This window comes from Convolutriloba macropyga, chromosome 10, assembly GCF_964194025.1.
Source record: "Convolutriloba macropyga chromosome 10, txConMacr16.3, whole genome shotgun sequence".
Lineage (NCBI taxonomy): Eukaryota > Metazoa > Xenacoelomorpha > Acoela > Convolutidae > Convolutriloba > Convolutriloba macropyga.
The window spans coordinates 46440904-46463825 of NC_134477.1; the positions used below are offsets into that span (position 1 = coordinate 46440904).

At 36.2% G+C, this 22922-nt stretch overlaps 2 protein-coding genes across 3 annotated transcripts in view; both read right to left on the bottom strand.

Moving 5' to 3' along the window:
* LOC142348172 (ras-related protein Rab-14-like) overlaps positions 1 to 22922 on the bottom strand; it is a 419162-nt gene that overhangs the window by 10111 nt on the left and 386129 nt on the right. Inside the window, exon 1 of one of the 2 annotated variants that reach the window (XM_075399405.1) lies at positions 19215 to 19226. The exons of the other annotated variant lie outside the window; for it this stretch is intronic. The gene's annotated coding sequence lies outside the window, so the exon portion shown is untranslated. Of the gene's footprint in view, positions 1 to 19214; positions 19227 to 22922 lie in introns of those variants that run through there. 2 annotated transcript variants of the gene reach the window in all.
* LOC142348043 (uncharacterized) lies at positions 417 to 13482 on the bottom strand. The gene is made up of 10 exons (XM_075399210.1): positions 12603 to 13482; positions 12123 to 12327; positions 11893 to 12053; positions 11442 to 11825; positions 11198 to 11344; positions 10782 to 11033; positions 5631 to 5968; positions 5121 to 5448; positions 1418 to 2911; positions 417 to 677 (listed from the first exon to the last, which is right to left on the bottom strand). Exons 1-10 carry the CDS (start codon positions 12868 to 12870, stop codon positions 517 to 519), a joined length of 3738 nt encoding a protein of 1245 aa, XP_075255325.1. The 5' UTR covers positions 12871 to 13482; the 3' UTR covers positions 417 to 516.

Below are 22922 nucleotides of genomic sequence, written 5' to 3' on the forward strand. Positions count from 1 at the left end.
AAATGGTTTGATTTTTATAAGATTCAAAAACATTGAAGAAACGGTTGTTAAGGAAATGGGTCTGCAGTTGAGTGAATCTGCGGTGTAACTTTTAAAACGTCTCTGGAAATTTCATACCTTTTAGGTCTGTTCAGTCACGCTCAGAGTTAGATTGCTATTTCTGATTTTCAAAACGGGATATTTCAAACATACTGTTAAAATTTTTGCTTTAAGTACCGTGTTTTCCGAATCTAAGACAAGCTAATTACGCAAAACAATTGTATTCAAAAAAGAAGACTGAATAGCTCAAATGAATCGGCCAAAATTCAGGTACGATCCTCATTCAACAAAAAAAGCACTACTTTTAAGAACACTACTTTCACAGATAACCCAAATTCCAAATCAAACTGAAAGGTAAGCACACAATAAGCTTAGTAACAAACTATACATTTAGAACTAACAAACGATTTTTCAACGCATGTATTTAGACAAATTATTTAGCTAACAAAACTCAAATGTCACAGTATTAACTAGGCATTACTCTTCATCAAGTAAGAAGCCAAGAACATCGTCATCAGCCATCTTTCTTGACTTAACAGGTAGCACTGAGTGCTGACGCTGGCTGAGCATCGCAGTTGATGATTCCTGTGAGTTTATGAGCTGATCTATTTCATTGATTATATCTTGCTGGCTACTCACTAAAATGTTTATCATTTCCCCAATAAAATTCTTCAGATTGTATCATAAAATAACAAATTGTTTAACGTCAAAAAAAGAAAAAAACATCACCTCAGAGTAGACGATTCAGATATTGAATATTTCTTCAATCAAATTTTTTGTACAAAAACAATTTGTACAAGAATTCGTTTCATAAAAAAATCTGGCTAGATCCAGATTTAAATTTTCTGGCACCGTGTATTCTAACACTAAACGCCTGATCTTTTACACCTGTATTTTTACATGTAGAAACTGCTTGAATTTTAAATGCTTTCCGTTTGCAGCTTCTATTGAGACATGAGGTTGAGGAGTGCTTTAAAGAGGATAAAAAGGTCAATAATTGAAGCAAAGTCTATTCATATTAAGGGGCACTGAAATTCAAAAGAAATCCCGAAGGAAATACGCCCATGAAAGGTACTACAACGCGCCGTATCCAAAAACAGAAAAGCCATAAGAATACATAATATGCATGCATTGTGTCTTACTAATGATACTGATGAATTGATTGTCCAGCAGTGGTTTAACATTTCTCACATTAAAATAACACTACGCTCATTGTAAGAACCTTAACTCTATCTTTCCTCCAATCATCACGAACCAACTCCCAGAAAATTCTAACATTGCACCTTGTGAGGTAAAATATTTTCAATGTGTAGCAATTTTATAGATCTTGCATCTTTGAGATTGTAACAGAGACGTCAAATTAGTACAATTAAGGTACCTTTGGGTGCTGATCCCAAACTCATTTGGCTTCTTGAACCTTGACTCTGACTGTTTCTTTTATCTTGACTGCCTGTCAACTTTGGCAGCAAATCCTGTGACTGACTTAGAAGCTCATCCACGGACGCTACCAACTCCTCGGCTGTCTTGAACGGTACACTATTTGACACTTTAGGAATATCGATAGAATTTGACGGAAGCGTATCGGGAATTTCAGAGGCTTTCGAGAATCCAGGAACTTCCTGTATAAGTGCAATATTGGAGGCTTTGGAGAAACCCTCAGAAGCGTTAGACACTTCGCCTCTTTCAATTTCTGAGGCTTTCGAGAATCCTGACATTTTGGCATCCTGCTCCGATGCTTTGGTGAATCCCCACGCCGCCTGAGAAGCCTGGTTCATTCCTTTTTCTGAGAATTTCGAGAACCCCGATGTTTTTCCAAACATATCTATCGGAACCACTGAAGCCTTCGAAAACCCAGGTCTTGACTCATTCATATCACATATCTTTGGTTCTACTTTGTTAACAGAACCTTGCGATCCCTGTGATTCGTTATTTAGAGGCACGATTGGTAAGCTAGAATGAACAACTTTTTGCTCCAATTTTGATTCACTTTGATTTTCGCCTTCTTGACCAGTCAACGCATTAGGCTGGCTAGATGGCTTTGTGAATCTTGGAACTTTGAATGCGGGCTTCTTGAATGCTTTATTAGAAGGCTTGGTAGATTTTTGAGAGGTTACTTTGACAGCTGCGAGATCTCCAGATTTCCGTTTGGGAGCTTCCGAAACAATCAGCGATGCAGAAGCTTCCGAAGGCTCGCCTCCTCTTTGCTCTTCATGTTTTTCGTCAACCCTGGAAGTTTCCGGCGACCTTTTGAACAGGCTTTTTGCACCAGGAAGTTTGGCGACATTTCTCACTAAACTTTCTGTCGTAGCAGCTAACTTCGGCGTTGACATTTTTTGGGTTTTTGGCGACTTTGTTGAATTAACCAAATTCTTAACATGCGTGCTTTTCTGAGTTTTAGGTGACTTCGCCGCACCCACATCCAGTGTTGAAGTTTGAAGCGAAGGAGTTGATTTATTGCCAGGTGAAGGTGAAAATTTTTCTTTAGAAGTTGGAGTCACTTTCTCTTTGGTAGACAATTTCATTTTTCCTTTGGCGGGTGCGATGACTTGCGCTTTGCCATTTTCAAGAAGCGGACCCACTTCCAAGTTATTTAAAGTTAAATCATCAATGCATGTAGCTTTTCCAATCGAAGAGACTTCTTCACTATCGTTACCATAGGTCGAAATGTTTCGCGCAAAATTAGAATCAACATTTCCGCTATTATTCGGACTACTTTCTTCCACAACAGTAGCTTCTATCTCGCTCTCGACTAAGATCATTTGACTTTCAGGCAAGCAATGACCTATTTGCAACTCTATGCTCTTGACACTATTTGAAGCCAAAACGGTAGGTGCACCTATTTGTAAGCTTTCTAGTTTGACACTGAACTTAGCTTATATATTCATAGTCGTCAAAAGTAAATTAAGCACACCCCGCAGACTACCGGAAAACAGCCGCCATTGATTCACATAACAACGATTAGGATTGAATTAACAAAAACTGAAAAATAATTAATGGACAAAAACAAATTTAAAGTGCGAAACTATTTTAATTTCATTTTGTTATTAATTATACTCGTGTTTCTTAATGAGAGAACACAGGGGCTAGTACAAATAACAAAAAGCATTAGAGATGGTAACTATGACTTTTAAGAAAATTCAAATAGCATGCATCTAAAATTGGGCTTTATGGGTTTATCCCTTTTCTATTTTGATTTCGTTTTTCGATACTGATTCTGTTCACTTTAGATTTATTCGCTGAGTAACCGCACGTCACAAGCATTTTGAGCAGAATGAGCAAGGAATGAAACTAGCCTAGCGATGTCAAAGTTTTGATATTTTTTGTAGTAAGAAAACTATTACATTGCTTCTATCGCGCCTCACTAATGTGCAAATGAGGCAATTCCTTAATGAGCCTAAGAACAATGACAACAAATACAACTGCAATAACTCAAAAAAATCCGTACATTATTTTAACTGTCGAATTAAAGAACCATTATCTTTTGAAACCATTAGCTCAGAAAGTAAAAAAAAACATCACAAAGTCAAAAAGCAGCACGTGAAAAATTGCTTTCGAAAACCGAAAATTTCATCAAACTCGAATTTCTCAGCACTTTAAAAACAGCTTGAAGAAAATCTTGCTGAAGACTTAAACCCTTTTTCTTTCCTTGTATTACTCCGGCGTGACTGAAATCCGAGCTTTAATTTTGAGTTCTCACAGAAACCAAAAAACAAAGAAAGTCTGAACAGATCTTAAAAAAACGTAGCCGGAAGAAATCCGAGAACGACACGGAGCCTTCTTATCCCCACGAGTAATCCCTACAAATATTTTTCTTATGGCACACAGCATCAATGCAGAGAAAATAACAATCTTAACTCATATAAAAAAAATTGCTCAAACTAAACCTACAAAAACGCAGAATTTTTAATCGAATTTTTGTATGGTAGAGACACATAAAGACCAAAAATTTGGCCCCGGATAATTCTAAGCAAGCCATAGTATGCTCACAAATATCAAAATGCGAAAACAAAATAGGAAATTGAGTATAAATGTAACAATTTTCAATATTTCTGTCAAATTTCAAGAAACACCTGCTTTGTATGTGAAAAATATACTCAATTTGTAGTAGCAATTGTCTGCAAGCATTAGGCATCAATTATAAAACAATGAGAGCAACAAAACGACACTATAGTCCAAAAATTGCTTCAAAAAAGGCCAGCAGAAAATTTGAATAACCATCAAATTGGCGTAAAATTTCCTTTAATAGCCAAATATCTTCAAAACGCGACCCATACAATTTCACTAAAACAAACTTTGTCTAAAGACACTTTAGACAACATAAAAAATTTGAAAACAAAAAACATCTTACACCCTAGCAAGCACTAACCGATAAAAACTAATTATTTCATTATGGCATTTAAATTCAAACAACAAACTAACGAAACAAGTTATCAGGGAAAACAAATTATAATTTTTTCTTGGAAACATTCAATACATTAAGACTCCAAAAGCACTGTTAAAACTGCATTGTTTGGTATGATTTCATTGTAATCAACAAAAGAATATCAAATGAAGGGAAAACCTAGCGAAATAGACATCTCTGAAGAGAAAACACGAGCAAAAAGAAAAACATTAAGATGAAGTTCAAATAAACCTGTTATACTTGGCGAACTCTCAATAACTAGTCTCTATACCTCTTGAGAAACAGTTCCTGCATATTCATTGAGCGCCCACACGAGAGTCAAACGAACTGAGAAACAATCAAAAGAAAAAAAATCAAAAACTACCGAAACGAGTATTTAATTCCTAAAAATATGCGCTATGAAACCTAATTGCTTTCATTTAGAAACAATAACGCTACAAAAAAAACGCAGGAAAAAACAAACAAATTAGTCAAAAAATCTTTAAACCCAAAAATAAAACATAGCTGGCAGATTGCCAGAAAATAGCCGCAATAGCTTCGTAGATCTGCAGTCTCAAAAAAAAACAGTAAAAAAGACAGACCGAAAAAATTCGTCTTTTCATTTAAGGTTGATATGTTATATTTGGTTAAAAATCTGTTAAGTTTTTGCTGCCTCTATTTGCCGCTCTCTTCGATTCACTTTGATTTTCGCCTTCTTGACCAGTCAACGCATTAGGCTGGCTAGATGGCTTTGTGAATCTTGGAACTTTGAATGCGGGCTTCTTGAATGCTTTATTAGAAGGCTTGGTAGATTTTTGAGAGGTTACTTTGACAGCTGCGAGATCTCCAGATTTCCGTTTGGGAGCTTCCGAAACAATCAGCGATGCAGAAGCTTCCGAAGGCTCGCCTCCTCTTTGCTCTTCATGTTTTTCGTCAACCCCGGAAGTTTCCGGCGACCTTTTGAACAGGCTTTTTGCACCAGGAAGTTTGGCGACATTTCTCACTAAACTTTCTGTCGTAGCAGCTAACTTCGGCGTTGACATTTTTTGGGTTTTTGGCGACTTTGTTTAATTAACCAAATTCTTAACATGCGTGCTTTCTGAGTTTTAGGTGACTTCGCCGCACCCACATCCAGTGTTGAAGTTTGAAGCGAAGGAGTTGATTTATTGCCAGGTTAAGGTGAAAATTTTTCTTTAGAAGTTGGAGTCACTTTCTCTTTGGTAGACAATTTCATTTTTCCTTTGGCGGGTGCGATGACTTGCGCTTTGCCATTTTCAAGAAGCGGACCCACTTCCAAGTTAATTAAAGTTAAATCATCAATGCATGTAGCTTTTCCAATCGAAGAGACTTCTTCACTATCGTTACCATAGGTCGAAATGTTTCGCGCAAAATTAGAATCAACATTTCCGCTATTATTCGGACTACTTTCTTCCACAACAGTAGCTTCTATCTCGCTCTCGACTAATATCATTTGACTTTCAGGCAAGCAATGACCTCTTTGCAACTCTATGCTCTTGACACTATTTGAAGCCAAAACGGTAGGTGCACCTATTTGTAAGCTTTCTAGTTTGACACTGAACTTAGCTTATATATTCATAGTCGTCAAAAGTAAATTAAGCACACCCCGCAGACTACCGGAAAACAGCCGCCATTGATTCACATAACACCGATTAGGATTGAATTAACAAAAACTGAAAAATAATTGCTGGACAAAAACAAATTTAAAGTGCGAAACTATTTTAATTTCATTTTGTTATTAATTATACTCGTGTTTCTTAATGAGAGAACACAGGGGCTAGTATAAATAACAAAAAGCATTAGAGATGGTAACTATGACTTTTAAGAAAATTCAAATAGCATGCATCTAAAATTGGGCTTTATGGGTTTATCCCTTTTCTATTTTGATTTCGTTTTTCGATACTGATTCTGTTCACTTTAGATTTATTCGCTGAGTAACCGCACGTCACAAGCATTTTGAGCAGAATGAGCAAGGAATGAAACTAGCCTAGCGATGTCAAAGTTTTGATATTTTTTGTAGTAAGAAAACTATTACATTGCTTCTATCGCGCCTCACTAATGTGCAAATGAGGCAATTCCTTAATGAGCCTAAGAACAATGACAACAAATACAACTGCAATAACTCAAAAAAATCCGTACATTATTTTAACTGTCGAATTAAGGAACCATTATCTTTTGAAACCATTAGCTCAGAAAGTAAAAAAAAAACATCACAAAGTCAAAAAGCAGCACGTGAAAAATTGCTTTCGAAAACCGAAAATTTCATCAAACTCGAATTTCTCAGCACTTTAAAAACAGCTTGAAGAAAATCTTGCTGAAGACTTAAACCCTTTTTCTTTCCTTGTATTACTCCGGCGTGACTGAAATCCGAGCTTTAATTTTGAGTTCTCACAGAAACCAAAAAACAAAGAAAGTCTGAACAGATCTTAAAAAAACGTAGCCGGAAGAAATCCGAGAACGACACGGAGCCTTCTTATCCCCACGAGTAATCCCTAAAAATATTTTTCTAATGGCACACAGCATCAATGCAGAGAAAATAACAATCTTAACTCATATAAAAAAAATTGCTCAAACTAAACCTACAAAAACGCAGAATTTTTAATCGAATTTTTGTATGGTAGAGACACATAAAGACCAAAAATTTGGCCCCGGATAATTCTAAGCAAGCCATAGTATGCTCACAAATATCAAAATGCGAAAACAAAATAGGAAATTGAGTATAAATGTAACAATTTTCAATATTTCTGTCAAATTTCAAGAAACACCTGCTTTGTATGTGAAAAATATACTCAATTTGTAGTAGCAATTGTCTGCAAGCATTAGGCATCAATTATAAAACAATGAGAGCAACAAAACGACACTATAGTCCAAAAATTGCTTAAAAAAAGGCCGGCAGAAAATTTGAATAACCATCAAATTGGCGTAAAATTTCCTTTAATAGCCAAATATCAAAACGCGACCCATACAATTTCACTAAAACAAACTTTGTCTAAAGACACTTTAGACAACATAAAAAATTTGAAAACAAAAAACATCTTACACCCTAGCAAGCACTAACCGATAAAAACTAATTATTTCATTATGGCATTTAAATTCAAACAACAAACTAACGAAACAAGTTATCAGGGAAAACAAATTATAATTTTTTCTTGGAAACATTAAGACTCCAAAAGCACTCTTAAAAGTGCATTGTTTGGTATGATTTCATTGTAATCAACAAAAAAATATCAAATGAAGGGAAAACCTAGCGAAATAGACATCTCTGAAGAGAAAACACGAGCAAAAAGAAAAACATTAAGATGAAGTTCAAATAAACCTGTTATACTTGGCGAACTCTCAATAACTAGTCTCTATACCTCTTGAGAAACAGTTCCTGCATATTCATTGAGCGCCCACACGAGAGTCAAACGAACTGAGAAACAATCAAAAGAAAAAAAATCAAAAACTACCGAAACGAGTATTTAATTCCTAAAAATATGCGCTATGAAACCTAATTGCTTTCATTTAGAAACAATAACGCTACAAAAAAAACGCAGGAAAAAACAAACAAATTAGTCAAAAAATCTTTAAACCCAAAAATAAAACATAGCTGGCAGATTGCCAGAAAATAGCCGCAATAGCTTCGTAGATCTGCAGTCTCAAAAAAAAAACAGTAAAAAAGACAGACCGAAAAAATTCGTCTTTTCATTTAAGGTTGATATGTTATATTTGGTTAAAAATCTGTATAAGTTTTTGCTGCCTCTATTTGCCGCTCTCAAATAACCTTCATTTAGAATGACACACACCCATTTGACCTTATCTCTTTGAATTAAAGTAAATAAAAGTCAATTTCAAAGTGAGAAAGTCATTTTTGAGAGTGAAGTAAGTCAAGTGTGACCAAAAATTTAATCAAGCGAATGAACAAAAAACTCTCTCCACTAGGAGCGAAAAATGACGTCGCACACGCGCTTCAGTTGAAATTGCATGAACGAATGAACAAAAAGCAGATTTGAAGTGGTTGTGACATCACATGGTAGTAACAAAATCGCGACGACGAAATAAAAACCAAGAGAAGGCCAATAATAGCCCCAGCTATCGCTGTGCGGCTATTAAACATATTTGTTTAAAGTTAGCCTATTTTATTCAACTAAAAACAAACCGAACAAAGTCGGACGAATTGCTCGTGAACAACAGGCGAAGGCAAGTTAATTTAGGGGTATAGCTTAGAAACCTTTTGGGTGCAAATACTCGGACCTGCTAGGGACCTCCACGATAGCAGTCAGATGCTCAACCGCTAACAATCATTTCTAAAGTAGCAACAAAACTCTTTTCTGAATGAGAGCAATTGAACTAACTCGAAATGAAGCTTGAAAAAGTCACAGAATATTCTAGAACAAAAGCGCTAAAATGGTCGCGCAAAAAATCTGCACAAAAAAGACCAACAAGTTTAAAATAATTGCTTCAAACTTCGTTCGAGAGCAATTAAAAACAAATTTAAATTTATACTAACGAAATTAAAAGGCCGCGAAACCAACATAAAAATTAGTTGTAACCAAAAAATACCCGAGATACTAAAAGCATCAAAAAGAACAGAAACCTCTATAAAAGCATCTAAAGAAGTCAAAAAATACAAACGCACAGTTACCTGTTGCTATGCGAATCACTTTAGAAAAAGCAGATTAAGAATTAGAAAAGTGCTTCAAAACAGCCACGAAGAAAATTTTTCACGTCTTTTCTCGCTCTCTCTCAAAAACAGGGCATGGACAGAAAATCAACCTGCTCCTCAATTCGTTCAGCCGTTTGACCTAAACAATTAGTTTTGATGTCAGGCGTTGACTTTTACTACCTCTTTTAAACACGCAAAAAGAATTATAGATCAATAAAGACGTTCCACAAATACTCCTTTTCGAGATCCTGTGGATTGTAACAAATAGGGCCGCTATAATAGCCGACTGAGAGGATGAAGGCAGCTATTAACCAATCTGATGAACTGATGAATAATATATTAACAGCCGATCTTAGGCGCATCCCACATAAATGACAGCTGAGGTGTTTGCAAATGGGCCCATGGAATGCGTTCTTTCAAGTCATCATTTGAATAACGAAGACACCCAGAAAAAAACTGGTCATCAAGAAATCAGAAAGTTGGCGCTTTTCTCCAAAATCAAGTAATCAGACAAGGGGAAACAGAGAACCCGTCCAGTCTAGCCACAATATTCTTTACCAGTCGGAGACAGTTAAAAACATAAAAAGACTAAGATAAAACTGAAATCATTCAGTAAAAAAGATCAAACAACCAACAAACGTGAGCGAACTACTTTCAAACAACTCGTGAACAGTTGCCTACTTCAGGAGCTAGCTACGGTTTAGGCCGGGGAGGGAGAACACGCTTAATGCCAAAACCAGTTAGCTCTAAAGAACTATGATAACTTTATGCACTAAGTCGACTTTAAATATAAAGACTTAGTGCTCTGACTTTATTGGTTTATCCCGTCTCTTGATTTGGATTTTCCAGCTTCACAGTATTCCTGTGAAATCGCCGAATGAATTCTAAAATCTATTCAGTTGAAACAGTGACTGATGTAAAACAAAAAACGTGAGCCAAAACCAAAGCTTATTTTAAAACATACATTTTAGCCGAGGATTTAAAAAAAACTTAGGTTGTAGTAGAGGATTTGTAGGACAACTCCTCAACTAAAGTTCAAAGAATTTTCATTGACTGAACAAAACAAGACCCACAAAAAATTTTTAAAAACGGACTAGAAAAAGACTAAACATCGAAAGAACGACGAGCGTTTGGCTTCAGTCAGTAACTAGCTACGGTTTAGTGAGACTAGCTATAGATGAATTGAAGGGGTATGAGGTGCGCGCAACTAGCGGGTGCACCGGGGGGTGGGCAGTTGCGCTCACCTCACACCCCTTCAATTCAGCTATAGCTAGTCTCACTGAACCGTAGCTAGCTTCTGAATGAAGCCAAACGCTCGCCGTTCTTTTAAGAGCAACTCGCATGACGTTAGTCGGTTATGTTTCTAGTTTTTTTTCAAGTCCGTTTTTTATTTTCTGTGGGCCTAGTGGGGACGGGGGTCAGGCTCCAAGAACCACCCTTACACTATACCACCATAAGTATAGGTCATCAAAACAGTTTCTGTGAACCGCTTACTTGGAGACTAGTGATCTGAAAGTCTCTAAGAGAATTTAATGCCCGCTGGGCACTACCTGTTTATCCCGTAGGAGGAAAAATCAAATAGGTCAGACGAAAAATCGGTCAAGCGAAAAATCGCATAAAAAGACACCAACAGGTTTACTATAATTTCTACAAACTTCGTTTGAGAGCAATTAAATATCCTTTCCCCTTATCCATTACCTTGTTCCCCACTGCTACCTGTTGTAACGCCTGATACATTCATTGCTTGACTAGGTGATGCTTCATTTTCAACTGAATTAGCTTTGAATTCGCAAGAAGCGCTATGATCACCCTTCTCAATTACAATTTGATTACCCGAATCTTCAGAAAAGCTTTTTCCGTTAGCGGATGTTATCTCTATTTCAGAGCTCTTGACTTCAAGTTCTGTTTCGGAAACAGTTGAAGCAGTAACATTTTCGTCCCGTTCAGACGCTGCAACATGAAAATCACACATTTGCCAAATAAAACTGTACCGTAACGGGTTAAACTCAACAAACGCTGACAATACAACATTGGCTAGGACAGAACGCTTCTCAATTCATCATAACCAAAATGTTCACATTTTTGAAACTAGATTATCAAAAGGAGAAATTTACCATCTAAATCAGTATCGGGAACAAGCAACGAATTATGTTCCTTTGATATTTGACCAGCAGGATCAGTTCCGGAATTGGGCGCAATCTTCATGACTACAGATTCTATGACCAGCTCGAGATCTGCTACCGATGAAAACGACTTGCCAACTAAAAATTACATCAGTTTTACTAATGGTCATTAAAAATATGACAGACAATATTTTGATGAAAAGGCTGAGCCAAACTCGATCTAAACTGATCCAACCTTCCCCAGAATCACTTTTCCCTCTGCGAGAAACTTCAGTTAACTTGGACCTTTTGCTACCGCCATTGCTCTTCTTCTTGACCTTTTTGGGTTTTTCTTGCTCACAAACTTGACCCTTAAAGTCGTACAGCTCAGCTCTATTTGTATTTCTTCGCATCGATCCCAGACTTTCAGAGGAAATTTGAGATACGATTTCCTCAATATCACTGTCTTTATCCCTCTCCATTTCGCCATCAGAAGAATCATTCTGAAAGACTATTCGGCTTTGGGAGGGCTTGCTTGACACAGTTGCACGGGAACGATTGCTAGCAAAGCTCGATTTTGAACATACACTTTCTTGATCAAAACTTCGCGATCTATTCTTCACGCTAGATGACAATTCAGCTATAATTATTTAGAAACACTCAAACGTTTGCTCGTATATCCAAAAATAAAGATGAAAGACCTAAACCTTTAGATGGACAAGCATTCTCAAATATTTTCCTTTCGCGCATCAGTGATCTCAAAAGACCTGCGGAGCAACGTTTCAGGAACCCAAATTTCTCCAATCTCTCAGCTTTTGACATTCGCAGAGCTTCTGTGTACATCATGAAGATGCTTTGTTTCCCTTCTCTGTAAAACATTTAAGCAAAATTACAGAAGAACAATTTGCTGAAGTGCAGAAAGGCGGAAAATACTCACCTTTGGTCACGTGGTAGATACAATCTTGGACAATCTGCACTTTTCTTGATTTGGGTTTCAATGCACCATGTTCTCTGCACAGGATTGGAAAGCAGAGTGACGTGGTAGCTTGTTATATATCTCTTCTCCATTGGACGCGGCGTTATGTGGAAATACAGATTATCCACAGGATTTGGATCAATTATGCAAGGCCACCACGGAAACCCTATGAAATTGGTCTGACTGCTATGTTGCAGTTTTTCAGAACATTTAGAAAACTACATGAGAAGTAAATGACTTAGAAAAACGATGCAGTGGGGATTCTTACTCTTACTAAGCTTGGCTCTTACAGAGAGAACGGAACAGGTACTACAAAGAATGACTCAATATAAAAGCAGTTTACTAAGCCTTGAGGATAGACTATAAAGTAGAAGCTCCGACTATTTTATTTTGAACTATAGTAGAAAGCTGGGAAAGACGAAAAATTGAGCAACAGTTAACCATCTATCTTTACAGCAAGTAGGTCTCCTGGCTGATACTCTTGATAAGTACATTTTGAATTCCACCATTTATTTTTGCTTTCCGGAACCTCGCAACTCCAAGTATCTCGTTCACAGCATGTCCAACTCATGCCATTCACTTGATAAATACACTCCGACTCCAAAATATCACGCCATTTTTGACAACTCAAGCACTGTACCCACTGGGCAAACTCTTCTTCATCCGATGAAATCTCATGAACATCTTGATTGCTAGTTTCAGAAGTCATACTGGATAACGCAGAATCCCAAAGTACCAAAAAGAAAAGTTCCTATGTCCTCTTACAATTTTAAGCTGACTGCCCCCTAAGAAAATGTTTTTACTGAGTAGTAGTAAAAACAATATTTCATTATATTATCATTGCTGCGAAGCTGTAAGCCGAGCATAGATATATCGCGAAGTTCCTGGTTATTTACAATTCTCATACTTTTCTTAACCATTTTACGTCAATATAAAGTCAAATTCGAGTAGTGATTTCCATCACACTGGAGTATTAAGAGGAGCAAAAAGCTGTAGTTTCAAGGCGTGACTTTTTCAAACTGCCTTTAAAGTGTTATAAGATGGTGTTTCAGAAGTTTTTGTTTTAGTAATATTTTATCGTGCGGCAATTTGACTGTTTTTTCATTTTCTGAGCAACATTTTTAAATAGTCGCGTGCGCCTAGTTTCAATAGTTTAGCCCCTCAAAAGGCAAATAATTGTTTTAAAGACTCAGACGCTATTTGTCTTCACGAAATACATGTTTTGGATTTTATTGTTTTTTCCGTGACCAATTTAGTAGTGGAGGAATTATATACTCAAATGGGTCACTGTCATATACAAATTCCCAATCCAGATTTGATATGAATTACACTTTTCTATTGGTTGAAACTCTGATATGGTAAAATGAATTTGTAGATATTTAGAAATGGATTGTGATTGGGTTATTAGATTGACTTACAAAAACAATTGAAGAAGTTGCATGAAAGAGTTAGAAGAGATAGAGTGTTAGAATAAAGTTGCAGAAAGATGTTTTGAAATTGAGAGAATTAGAGGGAATCTGCTCAGAACCTGCATCTGAAATAGTTAGAAAAGATAGAAGTAATAGTGATAGAAGATGGTGACAGGAAAAAGAGCAGAAAGTTAATATACATTAAACAATTCAAAAGTTGATTAATTGGTTCAAAAGAACGCATAGCTTTATGAATTTTTTTTTCAAAAATGTTTTAAACCGTGAGCGTGAGGCGAAAAAAGCTTAGAATTCGAATTGGCGACAAAGAAGGTCTATTAAAGTTACATAATCAATTCTACCTCAACAAACTTGCATTTACTTTATACAATTGACAATCGTAAATGCTTCTACTTTACAGATAACACCTGCCCGGATTTTAATTCAATTTTATCGGGACTGGATTTAGCGAACATAACAATTCATTTAACCCCCAAATATGCTTCAAACTTGATTAATTATTTTTCCTTACTTATCAACTTTCCATAATTTATATTGGTTTCCTATATACTCTATACACTTTTTGATATCATTAGCTTACATCCTAAATTATCCTTACATTGACCCATCCCAGAACTTTTAGAAAAAAATTTGTCTTTTTGAGATTTAAGTTAATATCTTGACAAAATGGCAGATGTTGCAGCAGCTGCAAATGCTATTGCAACAGCCATTCGAGGATTTGCTCCAACTCCACAAGCAGCATTTATTGGAGCTGTTACAGAAGACTTTAGAGTATTCCGCGAGCAACTGGAATCTTCCATCGCCCTCGCTCAAGTACCAAACGCCCAACAGGTTGGATTTTTAAAACTTCATTTGCAAGGCGGTCCTCTAAACTATTTTTTTGGAATTACCAGCGGCCAGCAAAAACACACTTAATAATGCGTTATTATCACTAGAAAACCGATATTTGAGCGCAAATAGAGTGGAGCTTTACAAATTAAAGTTTCAAGAACGAAGGTTTAATCAATCAAAAGAGACGCCAGAAGACTTTCTGACAGACATCACAAGATTTGCTAATATAGCATTTGCAGACTATGGAGGAAACGACTTTTCAGCAGAACGAACAAGGCGAATAAGGGACGCATTCATTTCAGGAATGCCTACGCATATAAGATTGAAGCTTCTGATGCAACCGGAAACAACAACTGTGAATGATCTATGTGCATCAGTCTCAAAAAGACTTGCATTAAAAAGCATCTTGCCTGATGAAGACGCTCAAGCAACAGGATTCAATTCTATTACTGACAACAGCTCAAGTAGCCTTGCAACAGCATTGAACAACATCGCGGCTGCTAATAAAAGTTTAGCGTCTGGTCAAAGAGAACTCGGCAGGCAAAAGAATAAAATGCAAAAATCGATCGACCGGTCAAACAACGGAGGGTTTCATAGAGGTAACTTTCGAGGCCGACGACAAATACAGTTCAATTCAAACCGCGGAAATAACAGACCCTCGAACCACCAAGGTTACCAACGAAAACAAATCGTTCATACTGGCAGTGGTTTCTATAACCAACGCGGCCGTGATCACAGATATAGCCTGATTATTTGTAGAAACTTTGGTAAACCAGGCCACATACAGAGACAGTGAGGAACGCATGTGCCATTCGCTACAATCCCAAAAAACTAATTACGCAGCAGCAACCTTTTCTTACAGCACTAGCTAACAGTAGTTATAATTCAGTGCCGATAGCGGGTACAAATCTTTTTTATTTACCATTACATTTTCGCGGATATTGCTTTAAAATATTAATTGGCACTGGGGCATTCTCAAGTGCACTTTCAAAAACTATACTACAAAAATTTACACAAAACAAACCAGCGTGTGTTACTAAATTACTGAACAATTTTCCTGAAAGAGTTTATGTGGCTGATGGCAAAAAAGTTAGAATACTAGGAAAAGTACTTATCGAACAAAATGTTAGTTTGAATACATATAGCGAAGAGTTTCTCGTTCTTGATCAAATGAGTACTGCAATTCTTGGTAACCCATTCTTTATCAAAAATCTAATTGTTATTGATCCGTAACAGAAACTATTATATTTTCCAGATGTTACCTTGAGTCTCAACTCCATAGGTAACTAAGAAAACTCAAGACAGCAAGTACTTATTACAGTAAGTAAAACAAGACTGAAACCAAACTATCAAGATATTGTCGAAGTATCGATTCTCAAACCAGATATCGCATTTAACAATGCCATTGGAATAAATGAGCCGTCTTCTTTATTCGAGAAAAAATCGAGCCTATGTGTCACTTCTTCCATAAACAAACTTGATCCACAACGAAGAACGATAATTGGAATTTTAAACTTGAATCCTTTCACTGTTATCATTTCAACACGAACTCGAATAGCAAAGTTCATTTTCTTGACGCCAAACTAAGCAAACTATATACATCCTATTGAACCATCAATTATATCGTCAATTACAGTAAACAAAATTTTCAACGAAAATAACAGAACAAGTTCTACAACATGGATACCTACAGATAACTTCTGGTTCCCAACACCTGAAAATTGTCATGAAAATTCAAAACTTACAGGGGTATGGAAAATAATTTACGACACTATTGTGAAATTACGACGGGATGAAAAACTGGATACGACAGTAGATAAAGAAAATAGAACTAAGTTTCTTTCCAAATTTGATTGGACTGACTCAATATTTTCGCATGGACAAAAGAAACATATGGAAAATTTATTGGTCAAATACCATAAAATATTTGCTAGACATAGATTGGACCTTGGAAAAAAAACGGACTGTCCAGTTAAACTGACACCGGAGCACAATAGACCAATCTACTCACCAAACCCAGCAACACCAATACACCTCAGAGACGAACTGATTGTAGAGTTAGCTCTTATGCAGTACTACGATATTATTACTACTCTACCTTTCTCACGTTACTCGTCTCCAGTATTTGCTCAAAGAAAATCTTCAGGAAAACTCAGAATTTTAATTGACTTTAGACGTATAAACCACTTGCTACGCCATGATTATAACAACAATAATTATCCTATACCAACAATGGCCGACGCGACAGCGCATCTAGTAGGAAAAACGATCTTCGCAAAAATGGATTGCAGCCAAGCCTGTTTCTCAATGCTAATGGCGGATAATTTGGGTGTGCAACTACTGTCATTTAATTTTGGAGGTAGAATTTTTGCGTTCAGGAGACTAGCACAAGGACTCAGCCGATCACCAACAGCATTCAGTTCTTGTGTGAGTAAGCATTTACAGTCTTGTGTTGCTAGTGATATATGTTTTGTTTATTTCGATGACTTGGGAAGTGGTGCAAAAGATGGAAACACGTTGATCGATAATTTAGAACAAATTTTCCGCTGCATTCAAAAGTTAGGTTTTGAACTCTCAATCGAAAAATGCCAATTTGGCATTGCAAAAATACGATCTCTTGGACATGAAACATCAGCCGCTCGCATTAGTCCTAATAAACCGTAAGTTGAAAATTTCCTTGCAAATGTTAGAATGCCAAAAACCATAAAACAAGTTCGTCGATTAATTGGATTCATGCAATTTTTTCAAAAATTTATACAAAATCTTGCACTTAAACTTCATCCTTTCTTCAAATTACTACGAAAAGAAAGTTAATTTAACATTACGAACAACCATCATGAATCTCTGGCTACTCTCAAATATGACTTAATTAAAGCTTGTTCAATGTCGTTGAAATTAGCTCAACCAGGTTGCCAGTTCATAATCGTTTGTGATGCCAGCTTTTACGCAGCAGGTTTTATCTTATTAATCGAAGACAATTTAGAATCTGAAGAATTAAACAAGGATAAAACTTACGCACCTGTTTCTTTTGGCTCCCATTTGTTTTCGCCAGCGCAACTTAAACACACAATTTATGCCAAAGAATTCCTCGCAATATATTAGTCTTTGAGTCTTTCGAGCACTACATATGGGGAGTGTCAACAAAACCAGTAATACTCCTAACAAATAGCAAAAGTGTCACACGTTTCTTTCAGACGAAGAAATTACCGGGAAACTTATGGAACGCCGTTGAATATGTATTATCTTTTAACTTTGTATTAGGACATATTTCTGGAAAAGCTAACACAGTCCCAGACTATCTATCACGCATTCATGTTAACCCTAACACCAAATTAAAGCTGAAGCTAAGCGATTGAATTCCCATAAGAGACATTGAAGTTGAAGTACTAGCGCAAACACCAGATAATAGTCATACAACATTAACAACAAAAGTTCACGTTCCTCTTGTAACTATTGACAGTGAGGAAACTTGTAGTACAAATGAGTTGAATTCCTTCATTGAGCCGAAAGATCAGAGTATCAACAAATTATCGGAAGAAAACCCCTTAGATAAATTTGAATTGAGTGAGTGCTTAAAAGCAATTGATAAGTTCAATGAACAGTCGAAGGACCAAGATATTCAAAAAGCGTTGAACTGGTTAAAAAAGAAGGAACCACCATCAAGCATGTATGGTTCGTACGACTTACAGAACTATCATAAGCAACTTAGTCGTTTAATTCTTGATGGAAACATACTTTGCCGAAAATTTTATGACCATTCAGGAAGAAATTTTATCAAACAGATTGTCATTCCAAAACAACTGAAAACAGAACTTATATACCAGATTCATAACTTTAAGCTTAAGGGGCATTTAGGCATACAAAAGACCATTCACGAGTTCCGAAGGAAATTCTATTTCCCGGGCTACACAGAATTTTTGATTACCTATATAAACAATTGCCTCACATGTTTACAAGCTAAATCGCCAAAACACGAAACACTAACTATGCCGTTATCCCCCGTTAGTTCTAATACAAGCCTACCCGCAGAGATGTTACAAATTGACATAGTTGGCCAATTACCAAAGTCTGGAGGCTACTCGTATATACTAAAAGGAATGGACGTGTTTTCTAAATATATGTTTGCACAGCCCTTAACATCAATCTCAGCTGAAGCAGTCTGTAAATTCATTATGCAATGGTTTATGCGACATTCCTATATACCATTAGTCATACTTTCAGATCAAGGCACACAATTTACTTCGCGAATGTTGGAAGAGCTCTCAACGCTTTTAGAATTTAAAATTGAACATTCTACTGTAAAAAACGCTAAAACAATCGGAGCTTTAGAAAGGTCCCATGGCCCACTGAAACGCTATTTACGAATTTATGAAAACCAACTGCCAAGGGATTGGCATAAATATGTAGATTTCGCAGTGTTTCAACACAACACTAGTTACCATTCTAAAATAGCTTGCCCTACAACTCTTATCTTCCACGGTAGAATACCGGAAAATCCATTAGATTTAAGCTTCAGTAACAAACATATATACCACCAGCAATGCCAATATGACTATATTTCCGATATCCAAAGCAAAAGGGCGACATTATTCAGTCAAACCAAAGAAAACTTAGTTAATTCTTTCAACAAATATCGGGAATACTATGACAGAAAAGCCAAAACTGCACCATTAAAATTATATGATTATGGCATGTTGCTCAACCCAAAACTTTCTACAGAATACGAAAAGATTAGTAACTTAGAATGCAAATGGACGGGATTATTTAGAAATGAAAAAGTTCTTACTCGAAGTAACTATTTAATAAGAAAACTAAATACAAATAACACGCAAATCGTTGATAGAGTTAGACTCAAACCCATTAAACCACAATATAAAATTCAAGATCTGCGGTATATTGATGAAAAATTGTTTACAGCAGACCCTATGATACCTGAGAAACTGCGTGAACCAATCCTCTTTGACCACACGCTTGAGGAATTAACTTTTTCTTATGACAAAAATCGACAAGTGAAAGTCCATTCAACAATAGCAGCAGAAGCTAAGTCAAACCGTAAAGCGGAAATTGTAAGGAATAGGACTGTAGAAGATTCGCCAAAAACACTTAATACAGAAAGTACAGCTGATACTTCACCATTTTATACACCCGAACGGTAAAAACAATCCGGCACATCACATACTCCGCAGTCCAGTCCTAAATCTGTGCAAAATGAACACAATATTACAGACATTCCAACAACATCTAATATACCAGTTTCAAACCTAGCTAAACTGTTGAAGGAAAAGCGACATGAACGTGAGTTGGCAAAGCAACAAACAGCAAACACAACACCTGCAGTTCAAACACGCATACCACAACCACAAAAACCGACAACATCAGTTCCCCCAAGTAGCACAAACAGTCTAGCGATACGGTCGCGTACGTAAGCAAACGCAGCATTTCCAATCTTCATAATTGTTTGCTTTTCCTTAATCTTAATTACAAAATTAAGTGTCATTCATTATTTCTTCAACATTCATTCTCCGCTAATAAATTACTCCATTTACGAGTCAAAAGCCAGTTCAAACAGTGCCATCATGCTTGAATGAGCAAATCATTCCAAATTTGCCTTAGGTTAGTTTGGATTAAACAGATTCCAGACCAAACCACAACCCAAGTTCATGAATGTTTAGGCATGAACGACAAGTTCCCTAATGTTAATACATCAATTAATCAAAACCTGCTAATTATTCAAAATCAAAATCAAAAATCAAAAAAATACATCTTGAGCGCTTCTTGGCTGAATCTGGCCTTTCCACTGATATAACTTTTGTCTATGTACCTTTACACACAGACAAGGGGATTTAGAATTACTTACTGTAACAACTATTCACAAGCTGAACTTCCCGTCCAACACTGTTGATTCCTGCCATTTTGGAAAGGCCATATGGATGCTTCTTTTATTAGCAAGCGCAGTACAGTACTCAGTACAACTCAGTTGAGCAATTTCTAGCAGTTCAACGAATTGCGTTGACTCACAATTACGCCAACTGAATTTCTCTATGTGCTTCTTCCATGAATCTAAATATAAAATCCTATTTTAGAAAGAAATTAGTCACCTAAACACAAAGTTATGAACCTGCTCTTTTTGAAAAGTCCTCCAGATACTTGCGTTTATTGTTGGGAAACCTAAAGCTACGTTTCATCCAGATATACCAGCTTTGCGATCACACTTTCTTGTACTATTTTCTGAATACTGTTGCCCAGACTGCTTAAACGCGTACAAATGTTCCGATAAACCACTGTAACCAGCGTTACAAGTTTTATCCATTTCTTTAGTAATCTGGAGAGCGCCTTCTAACCCAGCATAATTCAACAGACTTTTATAACCACCGTGTTTGATACCAGAACCATAATAATAAAGTGTGCGATTAACTCTTTCAGAATCGCGTAAATTACAAGCTTCCCATCCCCATACAAAAGATACGCCTAAAGTTGACGTTAAAACAGCATGGGAAGCCAAACTGGGCTGACAAAGGATTAAATCTGGTTGTGGAATGTAAAATTTGATATTAGATTTAACAGCAGAACTCTCGGGATCAGTTTCAACAAACGATATAAAATCATCAACATTTCGAACTAATTTTTCAAATTTTACGGAGTGTGTTCCAGGAGCGCAGATAAAATAAAGTTTTTCGCCAAAAAGTGTTACTGAAATTGAGTCGTCGCCACCGGTTTCAATATCACCATCTGTAATCCAACTACTAAACTGGATAATTCCATCAATTTTTGTCTCTTTAAGAGAATTTGGAACAGAATAGTTTACTAAACCATTTACTGACAAACACCAGAAAAATTTATTAAAATCAGAATCGGGACAATAAAACTTCTCGTAAATTCGAGAATCTCGACCATTTGAAATAATATTTGAAGGAACGTGAAAATAATTATCAATTTGTTCAGTAAACTCGATTTCATTATTAATTTCACTTAAAGTATTTACAAAATTATTATCAAACTGAAAAAGCCGGTGAATTGCTAACGCAATTGGTTTGTTAACACAGTCGTTAATTATAAAACGGGAATATCCACTAGACGCAATTTCATTTGTAGCTTCAATCCACGAAGAAGAACAATTTACATCAACAATTGGGACATCCTCCCAACCGAGCTGTTTCAATGCTTCTGGATTTCGAAAATTACTATTGAAAGCTGTTATTCTTTCATGAACGCTTGCTAAATTTGATTTAGCCCTTGTTTGTGCCATTATCTGAAAATAAATATTGCTATGTTAAGTTTTGCAAAATCAGAAAACACTGTTACTCGAGAACTTAAACAAAAAAAAGGAAGAGTTTTACCAACATCTATCAAAAGTTTCCCACTATTACAAACGCTATTAATCTATTACAAATGCCATTATAAATGCCATTAAACGTGGCCAGCAACAAACACCAGAGTGACCGAACGACAGCAGAACGACCCAAACTATTATCATAGTAAATTGTCTCCGACTCAAGGCAAGGATATTCCACAGAAGTCGCTTCAAATACGATTACTCCATCTTCCAAGTACATCATTTTACCGGAACAAAAAACTATTTTAGTCAGTTGAAACTTGCTTTTGTATACAACAGTAACTCAAAGTGATGAATAAACACACCTTAATGATAATCTTTCTCGAACTCAAAGCATTCATACCGTGTTAATCCACAATTGGATTTTGAAAATACATTACCAGTATGCAGATTTACATAGAACACAATTCAAGCGCACAACATTACTGCTCCTGAACAATCAAAACTACTTGCATTATTTTATCAGTGAGTAAAACTCAACAATGTGCCTTCCAAAAAAATGCGCCTCTATTAGAAAAGTTTTAGTTCAAGTTTTGCAAAATACGTGCAAATTCATTTCAAAGTTGAGATATTACCAGCTCATAAAGTTAGAGATCCTCAAGATAAAAAGGTGTGGCTTGAGATCTTGTGACGTCTACATGTAGCGATGTCTTAGACTAAGTTATACAGTCGATTAAATAACGACAAAACATTCCTAAGGAAAGTAAATTTGGCTTGACAGTAAAGACTGCTAGAACAACATCTTCAGAGTTTTTGTCTTTCAAAAACACTTCTTTCGCCGCGGGATTATTATTGCACCGAGCAGCAGTCAAAAAAAGCTTCTTAACATTGCCTCAAAATGTTCACAGCCATGAAACTATTCGACATTTTCGCCTATTTATTATTTAATTATGTCTATTTCTGCAGGCATAAAGTATTTTTAGACTGGTCACCTGAAAATAATAGTAAGCCCTGCAGCTTTCAATCTTCCGAAAAGAAACCTCCAAAATGATTTCATGGAAATACCTAACTTTTCTCACACTTATAATGCGCATCTGCTATAATGACAACAAAATCGAATCACAGAAAGGAATTGATTTCATATATCAACAAAAGCTACTACTAGCTGAAAAATTCGTGAACACCCAATTTCTCGTTCCCTTTCCAACATTGAATGTATCGTTGGAAAAT